At 44.1% G+C, this 12,175-nt stretch overlaps 1 protein-coding gene across 1 annotated transcript in view; it reads left to right on the top strand.

Moving 5' to 3' along the window:
- The first annotated feature begins 794 nt into the window (after window positions 1–794).
- gipc2 (GIPC PDZ domain containing family, member 2) overlaps window positions 795–12,175 on the top strand; it is a 65,780-nt gene continuing 54,399 nt past the window's right edge. The window contains exon 1 of the mRNA XM_073062565.1: window positions 795–1,154. Coding sequence (XP_072918666.1) covers window positions 801–1,154 — 354 coding nt within the window. The 5' untranslated portion in view covers window positions 795–800. The remainder of the gene's footprint in view (window positions 1,155–12,175) is intronic.

Below are 12,175 nucleotides of genomic sequence, written 5' to 3'. Positions count from 1 at the left end.
ACGAGGAAATCTGCAGATGCTGGAAATTCAAACAACAACACACACAAAATGCTGGTAGAACACAGCAGGCTAGGCAGCATCTATAGGGAGAAGGGTCTCGGCCCGAAACGTCGACATCGCTTCTCCCTATAGATGCTGCCTAGCCTGCTGTGTTCTACCAGCATTTTGTGTGTGTTGTTAAAGGATACCTGCACCTTTTCCTATGATAAATCTTCAATATTCATGTTTCCCCAATTTAACTGGTCAAAAACTTTCACTGGTAGGTCGACAAAATGCTGGAGGAATTTAACAGGTCAGGCAATGTCAATAGAAAGTCGACGTTTCGGGCGAAGACCCTTCATCAGGATATGAAAGAAAGGGGGAGGGGAAGTCTTCTGTGTGTGTTGCCCTGCAGAATCTGTTGTGTTTATATTATTGGTAGGTCAAACATGTTAAAATTCCTGATTCTCTCAAGCCTAATTCAGAGGTTGAGAGGAGCGAATAAAAGTCTCGGTACTTCAATTATTCATATACGATGACATAACAAAAACTACCCTTTTCCAGATTACAGATTCAGTTTCTCTTCAGTAAAATAGTGTCACTAATTCCTTTCAACTTCTTCCATCGCCCCAGGTGCTCTCACCTGAGATACTATGTCCATGACGTCAATGCACACGGAATTACAAGGCAATTGGACGCATGCGTTGTGAGCGTACACCGCCAGCGCCGTTGCCGGCATGCACAGACAGAGCATGCGCTACAAGAATTCCGCCCCCTGAAGCTCGCTGCCCCGCCCATCGCCGGGGCTGGGCAGACTGCGCATGCACGTTACATGGGTAGTTGGCAGCGTCGGTAGCGGGCGAAGGTTCCGCTGCACACAGAGGGGAAAAATGCCGCTGGGCTTAAAGGGGAAGTGGAAGCACAGGTCGCGGGACAGCACTACCTTGGTGGAGAACGAAGGTGGCGCAGGCTGGAGGGGTGGCCGGATCGGGGCGTCTACCCCGAGCGCGGCCGGCGGGGCTGGTCTGCCTGCGCCGCCGTCTCACGCCCGGCCCAAGCTGGTCTTCCACACGCAACTGGCGCACGGCAGCCCCACCGGCCGCATCGAGGGCTTCACCAATGTCCGTGAGCTTTATGCCAGGATTGCCGAGGTGTTCGATATCCCTGCCTCGGAGGTAAATGGCCGCTAACGAGCTTTCAATTGCCCCCCTTCCCTGACCTTGTAGTGTCTCCTTTTACTTCCCATTCCTTTTTTCGATCAGCTCTCTACCCCCTTTCCCATTGACTCGCACACCCCCTCTACCCCCTTTCCCATTGACCCGCACACCCCCTCTACCCCTTTCCCATTGACCCGCACACCCCCTCTACCCCTTTCCCATTGACCCGCACACCCCCTCTACCCCTTTCCCATTGACCCGCACACCCCCTCTACCCCTTTCCCATTGACCCGCACACCCCCTCTACCCCTTTCCCATTGACCCGCACACCCCCTCTACCCCTTTCCCATTGACCCGCACACCCCCTCTACCCCCTTTCCCATTGACCCGCACACCCCCTGTACCCCTTTCCCATTTAAACCACCCGGCCCCTCTCATTGACGTGCTCCGTTTTGCAGCCTTCCCATTTAAACCTCTGTCCCCTCTACCCCAGTTTACTCCCCTCCCACTTTTTTCCATCCAGCCCCTCCTTCCCTTTGACCCTTGCCCTCTTCCACTCCTTTTCCCTATGGGTTCCTAATCACCCTCTACCACCACCTTCCTGATTGGCGTCAACTTGGCTTTTCACACACCTCCCCAACATCTCATGGGCTCTTTTTCTCCTCTTGTTTCCACCTGTCAATAAATGACCCTCCTTTGCTCCCTCTCCAATAGGATCCCTCTACTTTGACCCTTCTCTGTTTGGACCACATCTGCCTCCTTTGCACTCCTTTCCTCCTTCCTCTTCAGTCGGGTATACTATTTATTGTATTCACTGTGGCTCATCTTTTGTCTCCCCCTTTTCTCCCTCTTCACTGAACCTGCCCCCCCATTTGAATTTCTTCTCCAACTAGCATATTTGTGAGTCTCCAAATGTTTCAAGCACCTGTTTTGAAACTTAAGCTGGTTTATGGGAGAGCTTGTGTAATTTTACTATGGACTGATACATCTTTTCTTTCATGGTAAATCTGCAGTGTTCTAGACATCTTCATTCTTAAGGGAGATAGATCTTCCCCTCCAGCAATCACTGGTTTTTATTTGCATGGTTATGGGAAGAAAATGCAGTGCTGACTTACCAGAAGTGCTTATCGTAGCACATTCTATTTCCCATTGAGGGCATTGAACACTTACTCAGAGCAAGCGAAGTGTAACCACTGCTGTTGACTTGCCTGCCATTGGTTGGGGTCGACCACGGACATTTCGCCATAGCTGTCTACGTGGTACGAAGCCAGGGCAGCACGGTGGTTACTACAACACTTTACAGTGCTGGCAACCCACCGCTGTAAAGAGTTTTTACGTTCTCCCTGTAACTGTTGGTTTCCTGCCACTGACCAAAGATGTACCGGTTGGTAGGTTAATTGCTCATTGTAAATTACCCTATGATTAGGTAGGGTTAAGTCGGGGTTTGCTGAGTGGTGCAGCTTGAAGGGCCTATTCGGTGTTGATGGTAAATATATGGAGGGCAAGCAGTTGCCCATGTCGCAGCCTCCCCCTCTCCATGTACATGATTAGTCCAAAGACCGATACAGTTTGGCATCACAGGAGTTGCCAGTTAGCGTTGAACTCAACGTTGGACTGCCTGAGGGACTCCATCTGCTGATTTATTTTTCCCCCTTGGGGTTTACTCCTGAAGCCTTCCTCATGATTGAGTACAACTGCAAAGCAGGAGATGGTGGCCATCAGTTTTCTTTCTCCTAGATGAGCTGCCAACCACAGCTGATGAGCCTCATTTGACCAGTGACTGGTTTTAAGGTGCCAATAACCTGACTTTGCCCCTTATCCTATTACAAGAACATAAGAAATAGGAGCAGGAGTAGGCCATCCGGCCCATCGAGCCTGCCCAGTCATTCAATAAGATCATGGCTGATCTGTCCGTAAACTCAGCTCCATCTACCTGCCTTTTCCCTATAACCCTTAATTCCCCATCTATAGAAAAATCTATATAACTGCATTGTAAGTATATTTAGTGAAGAAGCCTCAACTGCTTCCCTGGGCAGAGAATTCCACAGGTTCACTACTCTGGGAAAAACAGTTTCTCCTCACCTCCATCCTAAGTCTTTTCCCCTGAATCTTGAGGCAATGTTCCTGTCGGTTGAATAGTTTTGCCAGGCTTAGTCGCTCAGCCACATGTGAAGGCCAGGAGCTGGACTTGATTGTCAATGGCTATTAGGTACACATGCCAGTGGGAGCTTTTCCCCAATACCACCCCTGGTTATAGCAGCCTTAAGGTTCCTGTAATACAATGGGCTCTTACATTGTTGAGCAGCCTCATATGCAGCACTTTGTTAAAAGTCTTCTGAAAATCTAAGTAACTAACATCCAATGACTACTTTGTCTATCTTGCTTGTTATTTCCTCAAAAAATTCCCCTCTCTTCTCCCCACCCCTACAAGCTATAATAACCTTGAGGGGAAACAGCAGAGAATTTCCATGCAGTAAGCTCCATAAAAGGCCAGTGTAATAGTGACATGTAAATATTGACAATACCCTGCTCTTTCTAGACGTTGTTCCTTAAAGGGCAGGCATAAAAATCTGATTAGGAAATCGCTGCCATTGATGGTGCAACACTCTCACAGTGCTGCTCGGAGTTGTTACTCTGTGTTACACAGATTTGAATGTAGTGCTTAGAATTGATTTTGATGAAGACTTAAATGGGAATCAGTCAGAATCAGGTTGTTTATCACTGACATATGTTGTGAAATTTGTTGTTTTGTGGAAAGACCCGTTTCACACAAAATATATGATATGTGCAAAAATAGTGAGGTAGCGTTCATGGGTTCAATGTCCATTCAGAAACTTGGCAGAGGGAAAGAAGCTGTTTCTAAAGCATTGAGTGCGTGTCTTCAGGCTTCTGTACCTCCTCTCTGATGGTGGAAATTAAAACTTGAGGTTAGTATATTTTAAAAGTTACTATAAGAAGATTGTTAATTTGCACTGAGGGAAGATTGTGTTGAATGCTGAGCTGTAATCAATAAACAGCAGGCTGATGTAGCTATTGCTTTTGTCCAGGTGGTCTAAGGCCTGGTGGCAAGCCAATGAGATTACATCTTCTGTAGGTCTTGTGACATGACCAACCTCTCAAAGCACTTAATCACAGCAGATATGCCACTGGGTGATGGTTGTTGAGGCAGCTCACTCTGCTGCTGGGCACTGGGATGATTGACCTTTTGAAGCAGGTAGGAGCTTCCTACTGAAACAGTGAGAGATTGAAGGTGACCTTGCACATTCCAGCCAGTTGATTGGCACAAAGTTTTCAGTACCCTGTCATTATGCCAGCAGGCCTGACGCCTTTTGATGGTTCACCCTTTAAAGAGTGTTCTGATGTTAGCTTCCAAGGCAGAGATCATGGGGTTGAAGGATGCTATGGGGATTCACATAGTGTAGTGTATTTCTCCCATTTAAAGTGTGCACAAAAGGCATTGAGCTTTTTGGGGAGTGAAGCATTGCTGCCATTTGTGTTATTAGGCTTTGTCTTATAGGAACTAATGGCATACAAACCCTATTACAGCTGCTGTACTTCCAGTTGTGTCTCTAACTTCAGTTAATTGCCTTTTCACTCTTGCGATGGCCTTGGGTTGTACTTGGACTACTTGTGGGGTTCTGGATCGCTGATCTTCAATGTCCCAGACTGAACTCTCAGGAGACGGTGAATATCCTGGTTCTGAAAGACTATGTTCTGGAAACTGCACACTCACCTGCACAGTCAGTGACAGTAGCAGCCCATTCATTCAAATCTGAATATGGTCCAGTCAACTGATTCAAAGTAATTTTGTAAATGCTTATTCCCCCTTGATCATAACTTTAGTTTTAGTCTCTGTTTGTATGATTGGAGTAGAAGTACAGCCAGATTATTGGACTTGCCAAAGTGTAGAACTGCGATGACACAGTAAGAGTTGCTGATGGTTGTGTAACAGTGATCGCGAGTGTTGGGTACTCTGATTCCACAGCTGACATATTGGTGGTGGTTGTTCATAGACTTTTTCAAGCTGTCGTGGTTGAAGTTCCCCATTGATCAGAACTGGATCTGTGAAAAGAAGAACGTGGATTGGATAGAGGCATCAGAGGGAATGGCAAGGAAAGGGTGCAGACCAAAGTTGGATTTCTGAATTGGCCATCAGATTTCTGAAATGTCAATGAACCCATTGTGTTTGCTCTTTTTGCACTATTTGTATATTAATTTATTATATATTTAATTAATTTATTATAAATATTTAAAAATTGGCTACTTAAGCACTGTCCCAATTAGCCAGTTTCATGGAAATAAAGAAATATGGTTCAACTGAGTAACAAATTATGTATTTAAATGAAATGCAGAACAAATTAGAACCTTACTAATACCACTACACTACTATAGTTATCAATAGAAGAATTCATTTCATGTACTCTGCCCTGTTTTATTGATTGACTAAATGAACAAGATCAGTGCAGATACCTAGTGCAGATGATAGACTGCCTTCGTCCAAATCTTAATTTTCATTATAACATTCAAGATGATTGTCAATACTTTCACTATTCCTAACTTGTCGAAGTCATGAAATCATTTGTTTTTCACTTCTGCTATTTCTGGCATCTCCAAGCCTGAAGGCTTGAACTGTGGAGAGCTAAACAGTTCTGAATTGTCATAATGCTTATTTCACAACTATCAGTGACAATAATTTCCACTTTTTGAACACAAACACACGCAACTGGTGCTAATTAAAAGCTGATTGCACTAAGCATGGTGTAGTGTGTAGTGGCCATGTAAGAGCACAAGACTGACGCTAATCAGAAACTGTTTAGTAGGTCTCCTGTCCCAATTAAGCAGCACAGTGTCCCAAATAAATTAAGAGAATTACAGTTATTTTCTCAATTTAGTTATTGTTATTCAGGAGTTGTTCCAAATAGATGGCTAGCCCGATTAACTGGAATCCACAAATGAGAAAATCAGCAGATGCTGGAAATCTGAGCAATACACACAAAATGCTGGAGGAACTCAGCAGGTCAGGCAGCATCTATGAGGAAAAAAAAGTACAGTCAGCGTTTTGAGCAGAAACCCCGAGTCCTGCCAAAGGGTTTCAGTATGAAATGTTGACTGTACCTTTTTCTATGATGCTGCCTGGCCTGCAGAATTCCTCGAGCATTTTGTGTGTTAACTGGAATCTGCTGTCTGTGTTTATTTAGTAGGAGCCATACACTGATGTATCACTTCTCAAACATCCTTGTTCAAGGTGTTCATATTCAAAGTACAGAAGTACATTGTATATGTACTTTGATAATAAATTTACAACTCTTGAGATTCATTTTCCTGCAGGCACTCACAGTAGAACAAAGAAAATACACTAGAATTAATGAAAAACTACACGCAAAGTCTGACAAACATCCAATGTGCAAAAGGCAATTTGTGTATATACAAAAAATAAATAATACTGAGCATGAGTTTGGGTCTTTGAAAGTGAATCCAAGGACATTAAAGCAGATAAATTAGTCCCTGAACTCCTTATTTTTGTCAATTTGTGTGCTTGGACCATTTCCTATATTAACACAGTGTTAAATGTATAAATTTGTTACTATATCTATGAGCACTTGAAATAGGGCTCTGATAATTTTCACTGCTTTAAAAATGTCCCTTCAAGTTACAGTCCTCTTGAGAATACTGATAGACGCACATCCTGAATTTTTCTCCCACATGATACACCCACAGCCTGCTCTGCAAGTATATCTCATATCCTGTCTGGATCTGTAATTTGATATGGCACATCGAGCCAATAATTCTGTCAATCTATTTTCCCCCTTGCTTAACATAATTATTTACACTAAAGAATTTACTATGAATAATTAGGCTTGAGCTCTTTCCTGGCTTTCTGTTAAGTTTCTTAAATAATCTTTGAAAAAATGTTTGTGATTGAAATACGTTTGGTCTTTAAATAAAATTAGTAATGTTGAATTGAAAAGTATAGTGCTGTTGAAGATCGGGTCTTCATAGTAATAATTAATGTAATTGTGAACTAGCAAGCAGGAGATCCTGGATGCCATGACAAACTGTCAGGTGCATGACGAGGGAAATCCTCTACATCCTGTTTCTAAGGAAAATGATTTTGTGCTTGAAGCAGTTATCAACTCTTAGAGTTTAATGCTGTTGCTAAGGAAGGTTTTACTATTTTGTTTGAAAACTGTCCACAGAAAAACTATTTTCAGGAAACCTTTCTTGCTGATCTTGTTTCTTGGTGCTTATGAAATTAACACAGAGTACAGGTGTCCCCCCCCTTTACAAAGGTAGAGCGCTCCTACAAAACCTTTCTTAAGCTGAAATGGTGTAAAGTGAAGAACCATTAATTTATATGGGAAACATTTTTGTAAAAGCAAAAATCCTCTTCGTAATGTGAAAACAGGTTACGAATGTAGGTCTTTTGTAAAAGCGAAGTGGCATAAAGCAAACATTCGTAAAGCAGGGGACACCTGATACTAACTATCATTTGATTCACTTACACAGCATTTGAGGTTACCTGTGATAATCAGTTGAACATGTTTAAGGAGAAGGTGCAGAGATGCAAATACTCAGGTAAATAAAGCTAACTTGTTTTATAAATTTTGATCCACAATCAATGTGGCAAAAAATTTTGAAGTAAAAGGCATTTTAAAACCATTTTTACACAATCATCACTGGTAATTTTTAATGAAAATTTGATTTTTGGATTCCTTTCTGAAAAAGTATTACATAGTTAATATTGCATCTGCCCAGTGCACAAGTTGTGGATCACTTTTGACTGTGCTTCATTTGAGAGCCCTTATTGCTGAAGTCTGCATTGTAAGATTAGTCATCAGTCACATATGAAATTGGATTTTGAACACTAATCACCCATTGGCCATTGCTGAGACAACTTCCATTCTTCTTTGAGTATTTGCCTTTATGCTAGGTTTGTGACTGAAAATGAGAAGGGAATTCTGTCCACTTTGAGGCACAGTGGAGTCGATTTTCACTGCATGCCTTTTGTCTCACTAATGATCTTGGCTCCCTCAGTGAAAAGGACCTTGCGTTTGGTTTTCCCTTAGATGTTCATCTCAATTTTGTGTTTGCTCCTTGATGGTATGAAAACCAACAGATCTACTATGGAAGCTTTCTATGTGTTGGCTGCTTGCCATTGCTGCCTGCCACACATCCAACAGTGCCCTTGGGTCAGCTGCAGGGTCATCAGACAAGGATCACTACCTTAGATCTGGTACATCTCCTGGTGGTGGAGCAGTGGCAAGGATGTCTCCCTGGCACTCCCTGCAACTTCCAGTGGGTCCCCCAAAATCTGTCCTTTCTCCTTAGCCACAGCCAAAAGCTACCCTTTTCTGCCTCTTAAGCCAACTCTCTGGTGGCTGATGTGAGCCTCACTCCATTCACTGCTATATCATGGAGTAACCTTGTCTTCAGTGTGCTGACAAAGCCCAGCATCCTACCTCCACAGGGTAGAAGATGGTCCTGTAGCCAGCTTTCTTACACTCTACTGCCAAGTCTGAGTACTTCAGCCTCTTCTGTTCATGGGCAGCCTCCAGTCCTTCTTCCCATTGGATGGTTAACTCAATGAGGAGGACTGTCTTGGTAGCCCTAGACCATAGTACTATGTCTAGGCAGAGAGATGTGATGGTGATTTTCATGGGGAGCTGCTGCTGCTCTGCCAAAACCTACTTCATGTTCCACTCCTTGCCTGAAGGAGCTCTTGGGTGGGTGCATTGAGCGCTCTTACCACCCTTAACAAATGGGATGAGTTGTCGTCCCACTGGGGAATGGCTGCTTCCCACATCTTGACTGCAGATCTCCAGGATCTCTGCTTGCTGCTTTAGGACCTGGTTGTGTCACTATCAGGAGTGCCCTTGGGACGATGCAGTCTTACACTCTGCCAGGATGTATTGGAGGTTGGCACTGGTGGTATCACTCGGGGCGGCTATCCTCACTGCCGAACCACTAGTGAAGATTTCAGGGGCAGGGCAAGGTATCATAGATTGCCCTCATGAGGAAGTTGAGTCTAACATGTGGTATCTTCCACAGGTTAGACCGGCTGAATGACCTATTGGTGGTGCCCTCCCATGTTGTCCAGCTTCCCTGATGGCCTTGTGCCACTGCCTTCACCCTGTAGTGCTCTTGCTCTTTGTCACCTCCACGACCATGGCTTTCCTCTTTCTTTGAGGCCTTGGACTAGAAATATGCTGCCTGCCCCCAGCCAAGTCCTGTATGTCCAGACTGGACTCTGAAGGCATCCTCTTGGTGCTGCAGCCTGCTGATGGCTTGAGCTTTCCATACATGGCTGGTATGGATTGGGGCATTGGCACTCCTCACCAGAAGTTTAGTTGTTTCTCTCAGCTCAGTGACCAGGGTTTTCTCATGCTTGTACCCGAGGCTGATGGATTTCAGTGGCAGTGGCAACATCTTCTGGAAGAGGCAGTGTCCAAGAAATACTGAGGTAGCTCCAGCTATTTCTGGATATATGAGATGGCCATCTCATCTGCCCTACTGGCTATTGAAGGAATTTTACACATTTTCAGGGTCCACATCACTTTTTGGAACAGTCTGAACTCATAATACCACACTTTATATTTTTCAGGTAGTTGGCTCTGGTTGATTCTGGCCAGGCTGTCTGTGAGCTGTTTCTGTGGTACTTTTTCCCACCTGCCTGTCAGAGTGCTGTGTGGTGTACTGCCACCTCCCAAGGCTTTGGATGGGTTGCTTAGCCAGCAATGGGATTTCCTGACCTACAACAACAAAGGTGATGTTGTCACTTCTGACCCCTTTTTGAAGGGATAGGCTTTGCAACTTGGAGGGCTTGGATATTCATCCTTGCTCATGTCGTTAGCTCATCCGGCCTCTTCAGCAGCTTTCTTATGCATGCAGTCATCTGAAGGGTGCTTGTGACATCATCCATATAGCTGCTCAAAGGAAGAAGCCTCTGTCCTGATTGTAGCTTTATCCCTCTGATCTCGAAGACTGTCTTTGAGCAAGATGGTACATCCCATTACAATGCCTACTTGGAGCTGCTGCCACCCCCCTTGTAAAGTCTCAAAAAGAGAAGCCCATCTGTAGGTCACTGAAGTAATTGGAAACCAGGCCCTGAATGCAATCGGGAATGTAAAAGAACTCCATTGCAAAGATGATGAGGTGGTGAGGCACTGATCCATTGGCATTCATCAGATCCAGCCATATGACGTGTAATTCACCTTTCTCATGCTTGCTTTGTTGGATCTTGTCCCATATCAGTGATGCATGCTGCACACCTGTAAAGCCTGAAACTCCTGCCTTCAGGCAGCTGGTGTCAGTGTATCCATTGCCCATGAGGTGGCAGGTCATCCTCTTAGTCACGACAGAGATGAAGATTTTCCCCTCCATATTCAGCAGTGCAGTGCTCCTGAACTGGTTGATAGAACTGGAGTTCTGCTCTTTGGGGATGAACGCTGCCACAGCTCTTTCCCACCCTGATCGAATGTGCTGTTTTTTCCAGGCAGATCTCATTAGGTTCCACAGTGTCTTCAGCACACAAGGGCAGGTTTTGTGGAGCACTGATGTCAAACAAGGCAGCAATATTGTCCCAACAGTTTTCTCAGGGTTTCTGGCCGATTGTTGCAATTCAACTTCAACAAACCTCCTGTGGGATGGAGCTGATCTTTGGAACTAATGGGAAGCTGTCTTATCTTCCATTGTATCGTGACTAGATTCCATTAAGAATTAGAATCAGGTTTAATACCATCAGCATGTGTTGTGAAATTTGTAAACTTTGTGGCAGCAGAAAAATGCAATACATGATAGAGAGAAAACTGAATTACAGCAAGTGTGTATGTATATAAATTAAATAAGTAGTGCAAAACTAAAAAAAGTAATGAGGTTCAATGTCCATTCAGAAATTGGATGGCAGAAGGGAAGAAGCTATTCCTGAATTGTTGAGTATGTGGCTTCAGGCTTCTATACCTTCTTCCTGATAGTAGCAATGAAAAGAGGGTGTGTCCTACGTGGTGGAGGTCCATAATGATGGATGTTGCCTTTCTGAGGCACTGCTCCTTGAAGTTGACCTGGATATTACAGAGGCTAGTCCCCATGATGGAGCTGGACAATTTCCAATTTTGCAACCCTCTGTGGCTTGTTTCGATTCTGTGCAGTAGTACTGCCCCCCCCGCCCCCAAGATGGTAATGCAGTGAGTTAGAATGCTCTCCACAGTACATCTGTAGAAACTTATGTTTATGGTGATATACCAAATCTCCTCAAACTCCTAATGAAATATAGCCGTCTTCTTGCCTTCTTCATAGCTGTGTGATATGTTGGGTCCTCAGAGATATTGACACCCAGGAACTTGAAATTGCTCAAGTTCTCCACTCTCTCCATTTCTGATCCCGCTGAGGATTGGTGTGCATACCCTCATTTTATCCTTTCTGAAGTACACAATCAGTTCTTCGGTCTTACTGGCGTTGAGTGCAAGGTTGTTACTGCAACATCACTCAACTAATTGGTATATCTTGCTCCTGTACATCCTCTTGTCTCCATCTGAGATTCTACCAAGTATGGTTGTATTGTTAGCAAATTTATGGATGGTGTTTGAGCTGTGCCTAGCTACGCAGTCGTAGGTGTTGAGTGAGTAGAGCAGTGGGCTAAGCACACATCCCTAAGGTTCACCGGTGTTAATTGTAAGGGAGGTGGAGATGTTATTTCCAGTCAACACTGATTGTGGTTTGTGGTGAGGAAGTCAAGTGTCCAGTTGCAGATAATCAGGCGACCTACGATAATCCTATATCTGTTAGGGTTGATAGCCGGTTAACTGGTAATCTTGCAAGTTCTCAGTACTCTGATTTTGTTAGGCTGCCTTTTTAAAGCCCTATCTTGTGTGTGACATCTGTGTGAACTAGATGTGAAATTGTTTTCTAACAATGAGATGATTAATGGGTATTTGCCAAGAGTGGCACAACATGAGAGATCTCTTTCAAATTACAAATTATGAAAGATGGCACATACAAAATGTCACCATCTTTTGAATGTAAACATGTTTTTCAATTTTTTT

The sequence above is a fragment of the Hemitrygon akajei genome, chromosome 12 (genome assembly GCF_048418815.1).
Source record: "Hemitrygon akajei chromosome 12, sHemAka1.3, whole genome shotgun sequence".
In the NCBI taxonomy this organism is placed as follows: domain Eukaryota; kingdom Metazoa; phylum Chordata; class Chondrichthyes; order Myliobatiformes; family Dasyatidae; genus Hemitrygon; species Hemitrygon akajei.
The sequence above is the reverse complement of the archived record's forward strand: the minus strand, read 5'-3'. Positions and strand labels throughout refer to the sequence as shown.